Source organism: Balaenoptera ricei, chromosome 2 (assembly GCF_028023285.1).
Source record: "Balaenoptera ricei isolate mBalRic1 chromosome 2, mBalRic1.hap2, whole genome shotgun sequence".
In the NCBI taxonomy this organism is placed as follows: domain Eukaryota; kingdom Metazoa; phylum Chordata; class Mammalia; order Artiodactyla; family Balaenopteridae; genus Balaenoptera; species Balaenoptera ricei.
In genome coordinates, this window is record NC_082640.1 from 149868079 (window position 1) to 149885444 (window position 17366).

Sequence of the window (17366 nt, forward strand, 5' to 3'; positions counted from 1 at the left end):
ACAGATGAACTTATTTGCAGGGCAGGAATAGAGACGCAGATGTAGAGAACAGATGTGTGAACACGGGGTGGGTGTGGGATGAATTGGGAGACTGGGATTGACATATATACACTACATGTGTAAAACAGATAGCTACTTGGAACCTGCTGTATAGTGCAGGGAGCACAGCTCGGTGCTCCGTGGTGACCTAGATGGGTGGGATGGGAGGGAGGGGTGTGGAAGGGAGGCCCAAGAGGGAGAGGATATATGTATACATATAGCTGATTCATTCTGTTGTACAGCAGAAACTAACACAACATTGTAAAGCAACTCTATCCCAATTTTAAAAAAGTTAAGAAAAGAAAAATCAAAGAACTGAAGACACAAGAAACACAACAGCCTTCAACCTCCCTTCTGTCCCCTCCACCTCAAGACCCACCCACAATGGCACCTGATTCTTGCCTGTACCTTTATTATCTCAGAGAATTAGGCATTTGCTCTTTCCTGATCATGTATATATTCTATTCATGAACATTTAAGTGGTTTCTAGATTTTTCACTTTCACTAACAATGCCCCAGTGAATTTCCTTATGCCGATCCCTTTGTGCTCTTGGGCACATCTGGAATTACCCACGTTATTAGATAGATTAGTTCATTTGATCTGTCAGCAACCCCCTCTGTACAGTCAAACTTTGAAAAAGTTGAGCAGCTACACTGTCTAGGTCAGGAAAAAAAGACACATCAGCAGTTCTAACTTTTCCCAGCAGTACATTTACTGATCTCACCTTTACTGAGATCTAACTGGTGTGACTGATTATTCAGCACAGTTCGCTGATGTTATCGATGTGGTCGATACAGGGTAATGTGAACAGACTGCTGAATATGAAGAGCCTAATAGCTGCTCTATAAGTTGTTCATGGCATTATGAGAACATTTGTTATCCTAAAAGCTCAGGATGCCAACTCCTCTTAATAAAACATTAGTTTAGCTCTATTGGGTTGCAATCAACCTCTTTGTCATGGACTGCCTAATCTTAAAAATAAAAGGAAGTCACAGAGGCAGTTCAATCAATCTACCAGACTGCAACACAAGACTCTAATCCATAGGAAAAAAGCTTAGGTAAACAATTATACTCTTGGCCATAGAGACCACATGGTATAATTACTCATATTTCATCTGTTGTTTCCTCTCTAAAGAAAACCATTGGCTTCCTACAAGGGGAAGGTTGCTATTTTTGCTGTTGTTTTCATTCTACAGGAAGTATTTTTGTCTCAATTATTGGCACAAAGATGCCCTAACTATTTGGCACAGGATATTTCACACTGTAAGTGTCTTGGCAGTTTTCGAATCTGTTTGAAAATACTGTACAGTATAAATGGGCAGGGATTAGGACCATCTCTTTTAGAACACATAGGGATAATCAACAGAATGGATTTCTTGGCTGTAATTTTTCCCCTTTGTATTATTAAAAATGATGTATCAGGTACCATTGACTGATCATCTGAACAACAGTTCTAAGACCTCAATACCAGGAACAAAAGATAACAAAAACACTTTTGCCTCTGAATTATTATCAGTAAATTCCATTGATTCAAAACAGTACAAAAGCACAAGTTGAGAGTGTTCTCAACTTGTGCTTCATCTTTGTAGGGAAAAAGGAGAGCAGGGGATTAGGGTGGCCAAACCCCAGCAATATGTTTCCGCTGGAAAGGATGAGGCAGCATCGTGTAATAGAGAGAACATCAGATTGGAAATCAGTCAGACTATGAGCGTCAGGATCTTCAACAGTAAAATGGAGATAATAATACTAATTTTCAGAATTATAGGAATGAGCAAAAAAGAATACAAAGCTCCTGACACATATTAACTACTCCATCAAAGCTGGTTTTCTTCCCCTTCAATAGTTTCTGCTACCATCCATCATGGTATAAGTCAAAGATATTGTTGACATCACTCAGCGCCATTCACTTTAAAGGGAAAAATTAATCTAGAATGAAGTTTTGGTGATCATAGGATTCATTATAAGAGCTGTGCTCAAATTAGTTGTCTGCCATCATGCTATAGTTACTATCCGAGATACAATTTAGAAATAAAATTCACAGTTAGCCAGTTTAGTCAAGTCTTTCACCCATATGTCTGAGTTTCTTGGTAAAAATACCAATATAAATAGAAGGAGATCTTGTCGAATCTTCAAAGGATGTGGGCCTTTGCTCCAATCACTGGCCCCTTTTCACATTAAGAAGGTAAAATGCCCTTGTTCTGGGATGAAAAATGTTATATCCTGGCTTTCCAATGCGTGAATTCCCTTGTTTGTTCTGCATCCTAAAACACTATTTCCTATGTCCTAGGCCAAGCCTTTATTACCTAAGTATTGCTTCAAAATTTTGCAAACACCCTCAACCTACTCCCTTGCAAGCATCCTTGGCTCCCTGATCCCTTCTCCTTGATCCTTGAGCTCCCTGATTCTTTTCTTCTTGCTCACCTGACCAAATCCCAACTCTGGTTAAATCCAGCTCACCTACTTCAGCATCTATATACCTGTGACTAAACACGGGTGGAGTAAACACATAATCATGCTCATAGATACTAATGAAATGTATAACCACTAGCCTCACATGGACCTTAGTGCTGCACAGCAAACCTGCTGAATTTAACCTTGGCCACTCACTGCTCCACTCTCTACACAACCGTTTCATGCCTCCTCCTCACCTCCTCACCATCCTTACTCTCAGTTGATAACTGCGTTTCCTCTTTTACTGAGAAAATAAGAGCAATCAGAACAAAGCTTCCACTATATACTTATTTGTTTGTCATGCCTCCCCCTCCCCCCATTAGTATGTGACGGAAGGAACATTGTATCTCCAGGACCTAGAACAGTCTCTGCACCATAATGTTTGCTCAATCAGCATTTTTGTTTGGGAAAAACAAAAAATAGGTAAAATAAACAAAAATAATAAATACTCCTAGAAGAGTCATGAGAAGGCTCATGTTAAGTAACTCTGTTGCCCAAGGCTGAATCAAAAGTAAGATAACTGTGTCCAAGTTCAATGCTCTAGACTCAAATCATTTTGATATTATAGTATTATCATGAAATCTCATCTGCTCTTTCCCAAAAGTTCCATGGTCCCCTTGGCTCAATCTAAAAAGTTGAAAGATACATTTTTGTGCCAAGTTTTCAAAACATACCTTCTGATACTGCTAGCTTCATAGGGATAGTAGGATGATTGCTTAAGGTCATAAATATTTTATTTCCCTTGAATTTTTCATATATTTACAACTCACATGAATAATAGAAAGTATCTCATATACACCATTCATAGTTACATTGTGTAATACTTTTTCAGAAATCTGTTATGTATTTGAAAGGTGTGGAGGAGTCTCAAAATAAAAGTCTATTTAAAATAAGCTGTTCCACTACAAATTCTGGCACTGGAAAGAGATATTTTACTCTAATGCTTTTCACAATGGGGTTTGATTTTCCCTATAAATTCTAATTTACATGTCTATTGAACACATAGCTCAAAAATCAAGTGGTCTGAGTTGTCTGGAGTTTATTTGAATGGAGTTCATTTTTGTAAGAATAGGAGAAAAGGAGCTCAATGAGTGGATGTGAGGAGGCAGAGAGATGGAGGTAGAGGCAGATAAATGGAGTGGTACTAACTTGAGAAATAAAGGTCAGTCCTTCAGTATTAGCACCCTTTCCCCAGCCTCATTGTAAAATGCTGCCAACTTCCAGTTTCCATAAATAGACACCATCATTAACGTTCAGCAGGTCAGAACTGTGAGAAAGTACCATACTTTTCTTGGCCAACTTTAGCTGTGCCATGAAATCACTTAAAGTGAATGAGAAAAAACAATAATCATCAAATATAAATGTAAATAAAAGTGTAAATATTTTTGAGGGAAAAGTCTATGACATAAAAGCTTTTCACTCAGTCTATCATTCATGTGTGATGGCAAGAGAAATTCATTTGAAGAATATGTTAGGTCACAAGTCATATGCCAATCATTTATATTTTATTTTAAAATATAGCCATTTAGCAAAATTTACAAACAACTCATGTAGCTCAATATCAAAAAACGAAACAACCCGATCAAACAATAGGCAGAAGACCTAAATAAACATTTCTCCAAAGACATACAGATGGCCAAGAGGCACATGGAAAGATGCTCAACATCGTTAATTATTAAAGAAATGCAAGTCAAAACTACAATGAGATATCACCTCATACCACTCAGAATGGCCATCATCAAAAAGTCTACAAGGGAACCCTCCTACACTGTTGGTGGGAATGTAAATTGGTACAGCCACTGTGGAGAACAGTATGGAGGTTCCTTAAAAACTAAAAATAGAGCTACACTATGACCCAGCAATCCCACTCCTGGGCATATATCCAGAGAAAACCATAATTCAAAAAGATCCATGCACCCCGATGTTCATTACAGCACTGTTTACAATAGCCAGGACATGGAAACAATGTAAATGTCCATAGACAGAGGAATGGATAAAGAAGATCTGGTACATATATACAATAGAATATTACTCAGCCATAAAAAAGAATGAAATAGTGCCATTTGCAGAAACGTGGATGGACCTAGAGATTGTCATACAGAGTGAAGTAAGTCAGAAAGAAAAACAAATATCAAATAATATCACTTATATGTGGATTCTAGTAAAATGGTACAGATGAACTTATCAGCAAAGCAGAAATCGAGTCACAGATGTAAAGAACAAACTTATGGTTACCAAGGTGGGAAGAGGGTTGGGACGAACTGGGAGATTGGGATTGACATATATATAAACTACAAATAATAAATGCTGGAGAGCAATCCCACTCCTGGGCATACATCCAGAGAAAAACGTGATTTGAAAGGTTACGTGCACCTCAGTGTTCATTGCAGTACTGTTTACAATAGCCAAGACATGGAAGCAACCTAAATGTCCATCAACAGATGAATGGATATAGAAGATGTGATACACATATACAATGGAATATTACTCAGCCATTAAAAAGAATGAAATAATGCCATTTGCAGCAACATGGATGGACCTGGAGATTACCATACTAAGTGAGGTAAGTCAGAGAGAGAAAGACAAATATTATATGATATTGTTTATATGCAGAATCTAAAAAAAAAAAATGATACAAACGAACTTATTTACAAAACAGAAACAGACTCACAGACTTAGAGAATGAACTTATGGTTACCAGGGGGGAAGGGTGGGGAGGAGGGACAGATTGGGAATTTGGGATTGACATGTACACACTGATATATTTAAAATAGATAACCAGCAAGGACCTACTGTATAGCACAGGAAACTCTGCTCAATACTCTGTAATAACCTAAATAGGAAAATAATTTTAAAAAGAATAGATACATGTATATGTGTATAACTGAGTCACTTTGCTGTACACCTGAAACTAACACAACATTGTTCATCAACTCTACTCCAATATAAAATAAAAATTTTAAAAAATATATATAGCACTTTAAGATACAGTCAGCTATTAGCTGCAGGTTTTCCAAAGATGTTTCTTATCAAGTTGAAGAAGTTCCCCTCTATTCCTACTTTGCTGAGAGTTTTATCATGAACAGGAGTTGGGTATTGTGAAATACTTTTTCTATGCCAACTGATATGATCAAATGAATTTTCTTCTTTACCCTGCTTTTGGTACAATGAATTAGAGTGATTGTTTTTTGAATTTTGAACCAGCTTTGCATATGTGGAAGAAATCCCACTTGGTCATTATGTGTAATTCTTCTAATATGTCATTGCAATCTACTTTTGTTGAGGGTTTTTACATCTACATTCATGAGAAATGTTGGTTTGTAATGTCTTCCTGGTTTTGGTATGATGGTACAGCTGGCCTCATAGAATGAGTTAGGAGAGTTCTCTGTACTACTATTTTCTGGAAGAGACTGTGAATTCACCAGTGAAACCATCTGCACTTCTTATTTTGGAAGTTTATTAATTATTAACTTATTTAATAGATATAGGACAATTCAGGTTACCTATTTCTCCTAGTGTGTGTTCTGGTAGTTTGTGTCTTTCAAGGAATTGGCCCACTTTAACTAAGTTATCAATTCAGTGGCTATCAAGTAGTTCAAAGTATTTCTTTACATGCTTTTATGCCCACAAAATATGTTGTAATGGCCCTTCTTTAATTCTTTGTATTGGTAATTTGTGTCTTCTCCATTTTTCTTGGTTAGCCTGGCTAGAGGTTTGTTAACTTTAATATTCTTTTCTAAGAGTCAGCTTTGAGTTACAGTGATTCTCTAGAATGTTTTTTCTGTTTTCTATTTCATTGATTTCTACTCTAAAGTTTATTACTTCTTGTCTTCAGCTTGCTTTGGCTTAAATTGCTCTTCTTTGTCTAGTTTCCTAAGGTGGAAGCTTAGGTTATTAATTTTATAACTTTCTTCATTCAAATATATGCATTTAATGACATACACTTTCCTCTAAGCACTGCTTTTGCTGCATCTCAGAAATTTGATATGTTGTATTTTAATTTTCATTTAGCTCAAAATATTTTTCTAATTTATCTTAAGGCTTCTTCTTTAACCCATGGGCTATTTAGAAATGTGTTAATTTCCAAATATTTGGGGGTTTTCTAGTTGTCTTTCTCTCATTGATTTCTAGTTTAACTCCACTGTGATCTAAGAACATACCTTGCAAGATTTCTATCCTTTTAAGTTTGTCAAAGTATGTTTTATGGCCAGAATATGATCTATCTAGTGAATGTTCCATGTGAGTTTGAGAAGAATATGTATTCTACTGCTATTGGATGGAGCACCTTGAATTTTAATACAAAGGAGCATGAAACCTAAACACTATCAAAAGACTATTCTATTTTAAAATAGTATTTAAATTTATCCTAAACTTCCTAGACAGTGGCTCTATGAGTAGAGGCAGAGAAACAGGTAGTACATGTCAAAAAGTGAATATTCAATCTTCCAGGAGATGATTTAACACACACATTTTCAGAAATAGTCACAAATGCATTTCTCTCATACTTTAAATGCTCTGCACGTCATAAAATTTTCCTCTTGCAATTTGTTGCTAACCAGAAACTAAGCATATGTATATACACACACACACTTATATAATATACATATGAATTCATATGCAGGGAATAAACCTAATGCAATTTTTCTATGATTATGATTGCAGTTGAAAAGATTAAAACTTCTGTGCCAGTTTTTTTAAAGAGGTAAGAAAAGGCAATGTTTGCTAAATGTAAAGAAAACATTCCATTTTTAGTCTCCTAAGATATTATTAAAAATAACGTTTCATAAAATCTTCTGAGGGTATTTGAAATTCTGCATTTATATGACACCAGTTTCTAATTTAAACATAATTGGAGAGAATAAAATGAGAGTAAATTACATATAAAAGGGGGTAAAAGCACATGCCACTGACTAATGTTTTCTATAGCAGTCTCTCTGAATATTATAGTCAATAAGACTCCAATCAGAATGTTTGCATTTTGCCAGCCGCTTTCTGGATGACAAAATTGTTCTTTACGTAATTAAACAACATCTACCCAAGAGAATCTACAACAACCAAATAAATAAAGGGAGAAAAGTAACCTGGAAAAGTCAACTAATCAAGCTCTAATCAATGTAACAAAATTCAATCAACTAATCAACTGTGTTCTAATAGGACATCACCCAAACAATCCCACAAGCTTTGTTTCTAAAGCTCAGTATGATAGAAGGTGTTGAAACTCCCATTATATTGATTCAAAATTAATAATGCTCTATGAAATCTCTTCCTTATTTCTCATCTCAATTCCTCTTATAATTTAACTTATAATTTAAGTTAACCAATGAATATTTCAATGTTCTACTTCCATTCAAACAATATGATTGAATAAAACTGATTCTGGACAATTACTAGAATGAATAAAGCAAAAGAATGGCTACATAGTAAAATTTTGTTTTCAAGTTCAACCAATGGATGCTGTTAAAATAATAATAATAATATATTTAAATGACAGGCTAATCCTTAAGGATGGTAATTCCTTTGAAAATTACCTTTTGTTGAATCATCCTCTATTGGCTGTTTGAACAACGTAATGTCCTTGAAAGTGCATAGGAACAAAACCACCTTTTCATGTTCATTTCTTATTGGTGCAATTTGCATATAAAACCAAACAGGGGTTCCTGTAAAAGACAGAAAGGACAACAGAGCGTGACATAGCCACCACGATGACATCGTCTCCTGCTTTCCTTCCTCCTTCAGCTGCCAACTGCTATGCCAGGAATCAGCACCAAAACAATAGTATTTTAATTGCTGAAAAGAATCAAAACACCTTTCATTTTATATCAACTACCAGTTGCTCAAAAATTAATGAACATATTTTTCAACCCAAAGTATCAAATTTGAAAGTAAAGCATGGGGTGTCATTTCACAATGCAGTGGAATAAAGGCAGTCTTGCTATTTAAGCAATGCCAGCATCACCTTTAGATCTGGGTCCCTGCACCACTGCTGCTCTCACCACCTCCGTTCCACAGTCTCACCAAGTGTGAGCATTCCTCCTTGTCACTTTGAGAAGTGTTTCCAGTCAACTTCAACATCAATACCTGATGCTCTGATAAGTATTCCTCTTTGAGAAACTTTTGAAATGTTGCTTCTATTTCAAGACTCTCATCAGTCAGATAGACTTATAACTCTGTGGCTCTGACCACATCCCCACATTAGAGAGATACGATGTCAGCAACACTAGAAGCCTGATGTACACAGAGCTATACCTGAAGCCTTTAAGGCAGTGTTAAAGAAAAAAAAAAATGTCCCCAGGCCTTGAAAGTCTCAGGCATCTTCATGAGACACTGCTTCCAACCTCCTTCGCTCAAAGCATGAGGCTGGTCTCTGTCACCATGTTCTTCAAACAGTGGCTCCTACAGACTCCGGAGGACACAGAGTTTCAAAGCATTCAAGGCTTAGGATTTGGACAAATTAGAAACTGGCAATGGGTCAAATAATAAATATCTGAAGACACAAGAAATGCCTTCAAAGGAGTAATTACCCATTAAATGATAAAACACTGAGGGAATGTTCCATCAGAATCAAAAAGACACATTTTCCATTATAGTCTTTCCAAGCCACAGGCAGTAAAGCCTCTCCAAATATTCATTCTTAAAGACATAAAGTCTTTTGTCAGTTTGGGATTTGGGGAGTGAAATGTGCAGCTGTTAATAATCTCTAGGTGAGAGTTGATAGCTTGTTAGTGACTTCCAATGAAAACCAATAAGAAGCACCTCCACACCTGTGGCCAAAAATTGTCAGGTAACGATATCACCACAAAGGGGAATTTGCCATTTACCCAAGAATGGGTGACTTAACTACTGGGTGCTAGAAGTCAGGGGATTCGAGAGAGGAGATTTCTATAAATATTCAGTTCTGACAACCAGGTCCTTTGCAACCCCAGGGGGCCTACAGAAGGACATGGCCTTTTCCAAAATGATTACAGGATAAGACAGGGACCTCAAAACCAATCATACCATCTCCCAGAAAGGCTTGTTCTTTGTTTTCTGCTTCTTATTTTACACAGTGTGTCCAGGAACTGTGAGTGATGTACACAGTTTGACAAATCACCAGGCCCAGACGCTAGCAGATACATGGCCTATGGCTGTTCCAACACAGTGAGCTTGAGGCAGCAGGGTTATAAAGAGAGAGAAAGGGGCATTAAATATAAGTTGTTTTCCAAGGTCTGCTAGAAATCTGAACAGAAAGAGTTGATGTTACAGTTCATACCTTCCTAGGAAAACAGCAACTTTTCAAATTTTGGCATTGAGTCAGAGCTGTTTGTAAAATTGTTTTCAGATATCACGGTATACTATTTTCAGGTTTAGTCACAGGCTCAGACTTCTCCAAATAGGCTGAGTTTTTGCTGAGTGGCTGGTGAAATATCCATATTCTGGATTTGGGGTTCAAGGAGATGGGAAGTCTGGGAGGGTTAGGTAGAGAGGCCTGTAGCTGCTGGAAACTCGAGGCAGTGCCCTGGCATTGATTATTTGGAGTTGCCCTAGCTATCACAGTTCTGCCTTTGTGTAAACAGAAAGATCCATTTTCAGTCATCATCCCAGAGCCACTGCTTCTTTCTCAACAGTAGAAGCAGCCCACTGTTAATCAGAGCAATGGACCTAAAGAATAGAGGCTGCAAACTGAAATGTCAATCGTGACACATATTAAATCAGATACCTCAATCTCCCTGTCTGCAAATGGTGTTTAGCTAATTATTTAATGGAAGTGTCGGGAGGACTTGGCATTCAGGCATTCCCAAAACAGTTCTCTACAGGCATGTGAATTTTTCTAACATTAAAAAATGTCATAAGAACACACTTTTTTCAGTTGTTGTTCAAAAGCCTTTAGCTATTTACAAGATTTTTTAAAGCTGCTTTTAAGTATAGTAGAACTGCCTTATAATGCATGGATAATATCTATTCTTCATATTAAAGAAAAAAAACTCAATGCAGATACTTTCCAGAAGAGACAGGAGTTTTAATCTATAGTGCTATGGGCCATAACTCCTACTGGCTCTAAACAGACAGCTACATGTGTATAGATAGTGTATAGATCTGAAAAGAACCAGACAGGCCTGAACAAAGGCCAGACAATTATTACAAGCTATTAAAATAAAGCAAACTATCCAAACCACCTTGGAAGGAAACTTTTGGGAATGAAATATTAAAGCTATTGTTAACATGACTTAAAGGATCTAAACAAAACAAAATTTCCACAAAGGTATTTTTGAGAAAATCAGAAACTGTGGACTTGGCTTTGAAGCTTTAAAATCAGAAAAAGATTCATTTATTCTGTTTAAATCCCAGGGTGAAATGACTCTAGTAATATGGAATATTCTTAAATTATTTGCTAAACTCGAGGTACATATTGAAGTCATTCGAGGGATAACAACCCTATATGAAAATGACAGGGGGCATTCCCTGGTGGTCCAGTGGTTAGGACTCTGCACTTCCAAGGAAGGGGGCACAGGTTTGATCCCTGGTTGGGGAACTAAGATCCCACAAGACTTGTGGCACAGCAAAAAAAAAAAAAAAAAATGAAAGGGAGTTTTGGCATATGGGTCTACTACAGCTTATCAGTAAGTATTTGGACCTAGTGAAAAAAAACCAGAAAGCACCTAGAGACTGGCTTTTTCTCTTGTAGAAGGCAGAGCTGATCATTCAGAATGGATTGTTTTCTAGTTGGTAAACCAACAGACATTTGGCTATGATGTCAAAGAGAAATACATTTTCAGCCTTGATTCTAAAATGAAAGATAAGATGATAGGACTTTCCTTAAATAAAACCACTGAAGACCGGTGCTCCCATAACCAGGTGCTACTGGTAATGGGAACTTCACTACTACTGTGAAGCAATGCCTATGGTTGTTGTTATCCCTATAATGTTCTATTAATAAAAAGAGAAACCTAAATTCAATTCTAAATATTCCATAGAGAACAAATGTTTAAGGTACAATGGAGAGGATAAATTATGCTCCGCAAAACCCAACCAGCACTAAACACAGTACAAGCGCTTCCTGTTGAAGCTAGAATGTTTCCTGAACTGGGAAAGAATTTAGTAACCATCAATTTCTAAAAAGATAATAATTGGCTTTGCTATCATTTAACATTAACACTAAATAAGTTGACTCATCTTACGCAGTGACTGTTCTTTTAAAAAAAATAAAAAACTCTGTTTGGAAATGCAGCAAAAAAGAAATAAAGTAAGTGACTATTCAAAGAAAACAAATTAGAAAGGAGACTTGGTTGATGAGTGTACTAGTTGGTTTTTTGTTTGGTTGTTTTTTTCCTCCAAACTCCAACGGAGAGTCTCATCAGACTCTCCCATAATTACCTAAGACCCATATCATGAGGTCTTATGTGATTATATAACAGACAATTGACCACTCACAAGTCCCATCATGGAGAACAGCAAACAACAATCAACACAAAGTTACCAGATGTGAATGGCCCATCCTGAAAGTAATGACTACTTCCACTCACCTTCCACACAAAACAGCAAATGGCCTGAATCTAGCAAACGGCCATACTGGTAAAGATTCACCTCAGGTAGATACCATATACTCACGTCATCTTGTAGATGTGTAGAAAGGTAATCACACATACCCATTGACACCAATCAACTTTCCCTTTAACTGTAAGAAGAAATGATGAATTTCTCTGTCATTTTTAGTTGCTGTCACAACTATAGGATCTTTACCATGAGTATTAATCACAGAACATTTTGCCACCTGACACAAAAAAAAATCACATTCGAAATGCATTATATTTTTCTTTCAGTCCTCAAAAGGTTGCTTTTCATAAGTGTTATTTATTAATTTTGCTATCTAATTTTTACAAGTACCTCCTGCCAAGAGAAGCAATAAGTTTTATATTCTCTCTACACTATAGCTTAACTACCACTTACCAAGACATAATATTAATAAAGAGTTGACACACCTTATTGGTAATATAGATACCTACTGTTTTTCTTGTACAAAAGAACTTCAAAGCAGTTTGACTCGTAGTTGTCAAAAGTCTGCCTGACTTTCTCAATGGTTTTCTTGTCAGTCAATTCTCCATACATAAAACTGGAAAAAACACCAAAAATCCATTTCAGTTTTGTGTTCCTTTTCAAATGCTACATAAAATCATATATTTGTCTTTTTTTAATTATTTGGATTTAGTTACAAAATATAATGTTGCTCCCACAAAATGAACTAAAATATTTAAACCATTTTTAACCATGACTGCTAAACTTCCTGCTAAAATCTAGCTTTAGAAGTTACTTTGAACATACAGAGAGAGAGAAGGAGAGAGAGAAGCAGTCTTTACTTTACACAAATCCAATATGCAGCAATTTTAGTTACTATGCTTTAGTTAAATAATACCAGTTTCCCAACAACACAGTTCAAAGTTTGGTTTTCATAGTATATTAACTGTGAATGATAGCATAAAGTATAAACTTTGCTGCTAGCTCATCAGTCTACAAGTCACTAGTAAATAGCAAGTACACATTACAATCAGTGACAAATCACACCACTTCTTTTAAAGCCTGTCAGTATTACTGTGCATCTACTACTACTCAGTTCATGCACAGACAGCAAAGTGTGTAGCTGTGTTGTCTCCTTGTCTCTCAGTGGTAAACTAATGTGACATTTTACAAAAATGGATAAACAAAAGCAGGAATCTGCCATCAAAGACTAAAGTCTACCAAAGAAATGTAAAGTGATAATGCTGGAAGTGAAATTCAAATTAAACATAAATGAAGTTATTTCTTCTATAAGAATAGTGGGAATGTTGACACTGCTCTCATTTGAGAGGCTCTAGATATGCAGGCAGAGGAACCTAGTGAGGACAAACTTATCAACATAAATCAGGAAAGGGACTGTTATAAGAAAGACCGAGGGTAGGGGCAAGATGGCGGAAGAGTAAGACGCGGAGATCACCTTCCTTCCCACAGATACAGTAGAAATACATCTACACGTGGAACTGCTCCGACAGAACACCCACTGAACGCTGGCAGAAGACGTCAGACCTCCCAAAAGGCAAGAAAATCCCCACGTACTTGGGTAGGGTAAAAGAAAAAAGAAATAACAGAGACAAAAGAATAGGGACGGGACCTGCGCCAGTGGGAGGGAGCCGTGAAGGAGGAAAGGTTTCCAGGCACTAGGAAGCCCCTTTGAGGGCAGAGACTGCGGGTGGCAGAGGGGGGAAGCTTCGGAGCCGCGGAGGAGAGCGCAGCCACAGGGGTGCGGAGGGCAAAGCGGAGAGACTCCCGCACAGAGGCTCGGCGCCAACCAGCACTCACCAGCCTGAGAGGCTTGTCTGCTCACCCGCCGGGGCGGGTGGGGGCTGGGAGCTGAGGCTCGGGCTTTGGTGCTAGCCAGGAGGGAGTCCGGGAAAAAGTCTGCAGCTGCCGAAGAGGCAAGAGACTTTTTCTTGCCTCTTTGTTTCGCGGCGCGCAAGGAGAGGGGATTCAGAGCGCCGCCTAAATGAAATCCAGAGACGGGTGCGAGCCGCGGCTATCAGCGCGGATCCCACAGCAACAGGGGCGCAGAGGGAAAAACGGAGAGATTCCCGCACAGAGGCTCAGCACCTAGCAGTGCTCACCAGCCCGAGAGGCTTGTCTGCTCACCCGCTGGGGCGGGCGGGGCTGGGAGCTGAGGCGCGGGCTTCCGTCGGATCGCAGGGAGAGGACTGGGGTTGGCTGCGTGAACACAGCCTGAAGGGGTTGGCGTGCCGCGGCGAGCCGGGAGGGAGCCGGAGAAGAGGTCTGCAGCCGCCGAAGAGGCAAGAGACTTTTTCTTGCCTCTTTGTTTCGCGGCGCGCAAGGAGAGGGGATTCAGAGCGCCGCCTAGACGAACTCCATAGGCGGGCGTGAGCTGCGGCCATCAGCGCGGACCCCAGAGACTGGTAGGAAATGCTAAGGCTGCTGCTGCCGCCACCAAAAAGACTGTGTGCGAGCACAGGTCACTCTCCACACTGCCCCTCCCGGGAGCCGGTGCAGCTCGCCACTGCCAGGCTCCCGTGATCCGGGGACAACTTCCCCGGGAGAACACAAGGCACGCCTCAGGCTGCTGCAACGTCACGACGCCTCTGACGCCGCAGGCTCACCCCGCCTCCTCCGTACCGCTCCCTCCCCCGGCCTGAGTGAGCCAGAGCCCCCAAAGCAGCTGCTCCTTTAACCCCGTTCTGTCTGGGTGGGGAACAGACGCCCTCAGGCGACGTACATGCAGAGGCGGGTCCAAATCCAAAGCTGAACGCTGGGAGCTGTACTAACAAAGAAGAGAAAGGGAAATCTCTCCCAGCAGCCTCAGAAGCAGCGGATTAAAGCTCCACAAACAACTTGATGTGCCTGCATCTGTTGAATACCTGAATAGACAACGAATCATCCCAAATTCAAAAGGTGGACTTTAGGAGCAGGATATATTAATTTCCCCTTTTCCTTTTTTTGTGAGTGTATATGTGTATGCTTCTGGGTGAGATTTTGTCTGTATAACTTTGCTTTCACCATCAGTCCTAGGGTTAGGTCCGTCCATTTTTTTTTTTTACTTAAAAAAATTTTTTTTTCCTAATATATGTTTTCTTAACAATTTTTTTCGTATTTTCTGTTTTTAGAAATTAAAAAAATTTTTAATAATTTTTTTCATATTTTTTATTTTAAAAAATTAAAATTTTTTTTCTTAATAAATTTTTTTCTTAAAATTTTTTTCTTATTTTTTACTATAAAAAATTAATAAATCTATTTTTAAAAATTAAAAAAAATTTTTTTCTGAATACATTTACTCTTAATAATTTTTTTCTTATTTTTTATTATAATAGCTTTATTTTATTTTATTTTATCCTCTTTTTTTTCTTTCTATTTTTTTCTCCCTTATATTCTGAGCTGTGTGGATGAAAGGCTCTTGGTGCTCCAGCCAGGCATCAGCGCTGTGCCTCTGAGGTGGGAGAGCCAACTTCAGGACACTGGTCCACAAGAGACCTACCAGCTCCACGTAATACCAAACGGCAAAAATCTCTCAGAGATCTCCATCTCAACATCAAGACCCAGCTTCACTCAACGACCAGCAAGCTACAGGGCTGGACACGCTATGCCAAACAACTAGCAAGACAGGAACACAGCCCCATCCATTAGCAGGGAGGCTGCCTAAAATCATAAGGCCACAGACACCCCAAAACACACCACCAGACGTGGACGTGCCCACCAGAAAGACAAGATTCAACCTCATCCACCAGAACACAGGCAATAGTCCCCTCCACCAGGAAGCCTACACAACCCACTGAACCAACCTTACCCACTGGGGACAGATACCAAAAACAACGGGAACTACGAACCTGCAGCCTGTGAAAAGGAGACCCCAAACACAGTAAGATAAGCAAAATGAGATGACAGAAAAACACACAGCAGATGAAGGAGCAGGGTCAAAACACACCAGACCTAACAAATGAAGGGGAAATAGGTAGTCTACCTGAAAAAGAATTCAGAATAATGATAGTAAGGATGATCCAAAATCTTGGAAATAGAATAGACAAAATGCAAGAAACATTTAACAAGGACGTAGAAGAACTAAAGAGGAACCAAGCAACGATGAAAAACACAATAAATGAAATTAAAAATACTCTAGATGGGATCAATAGCAGAATAACTGAGGCAGAAGAAAGGATAAGTGACCTGGAAGATAAAATGGTGGAAATAACTACTGCAGAGCAGGATAAAGAAAAAAGAATGAAAAGAACTGAGGACAGTCTCAGAGACCTCTGGGACAACATTAAACGCACCAACATTCGAATTATAGGGGTCCCAGAAGAAGAAGAGAAAAAGAAAGGGACTGAGAAAATATTTGAAGAGATTATAGTTGAAAACTTCCCTAATATGGGAAAGGAAATAGTTAATCAAGTCCTGGAAGCACAGAGAGTCCCATACAGGATAAACCCAAGGAGAAACACGCCAAGACACATATTAATCAAACTGTCAAAAATTAAATATAAAGAAAACATATTAAAAGCAGCAAGGGAAAAACAACAAATAACACACAAGGGAATCCCCATAAGGTTAACATCTGATCTTTCAGCAGAAACTCTGCTAGCCAGAAGGGAGTGGCAGGATATACTTAAAGTCATGAAGGAGAAAAACCTACAACCAAGATTACTCTACCCAGCAAGGATCTCATTCAGATGTGAGGGAGAAATTAAAACCTTTACAGACAAGCAAAAGCTGAGAGAGTTCAGCACCACCAAACCAGCTTTACAACAAATGCTAAAGGAACTTCTCTAGGCAAGAAACACAAGAGAAGGAAAACACCTACAATAACAAACCCAAAACATTTAAGAAAATGGGAATAGGAACATACATATCGATAATTACCTTGAATGTAAATGGATTAAATGCTCCCACCAAAAGACACAGACATGCTGAATGGATACAAAAACAAGACCCATATATATGCTGTCTACAAGAGACCCACTTCAGACCTAGAGACACATACAGACTGAAAGTGAGGGGATGGAAAAAGATATTCCATGCAAATGGAAATCAAAAGAAAGCTGGAGTAGCAATTCTCATATCAGACAAAATAGATTTTAAAATAAAGAATATTATAAGAGACAAAGAAGGACACTATATAATGATCAAGGGATCGATCCAAGAGGAAGGTATAACAATTGTAAATATTTATGCACCCAACATAGGAGCACCTCAATACATAAGGCAAATACTAACAGCCATAAAAGGGGAAATCGACAGCAACACAATCATAGTAGGGGACTTTAACACCCCACTTTCACCAATGGACAGATCATCCAAAATGAAAATAAATAAGGAAACACAAGCTTTAAATGATACATTAAACAAGATGGACTTAATTGATATTTATAGG

The 17366-nt window shown here is 38.4% G+C and overlaps 1 protein-coding gene across 1 annotated transcript in view; it reads right to left on the reverse strand.

Annotated features, from left to right (window-relative positions):
* Window positions 1-17366, reverse strand: part of KCNH5 (potassium voltage-gated channel subfamily H member 5) — a 329564-nt gene that overhangs the window by 270241 nt on the left and 41957 nt on the right. Inside the window, exons 3-4 of the mRNA XM_059915741.1 lie at window positions 12472-12578; window positions 8020-8148 (exon numbers count right to left, since the gene is read on the reverse strand). Coding sequence (XP_059771724.1) covers window positions 8020-8148; window positions 12472-12578 — 236 coding nt within the window. The remainder of the gene's footprint in view (window positions 1-8019; window positions 8149-12471; window positions 12579-17366) is intronic.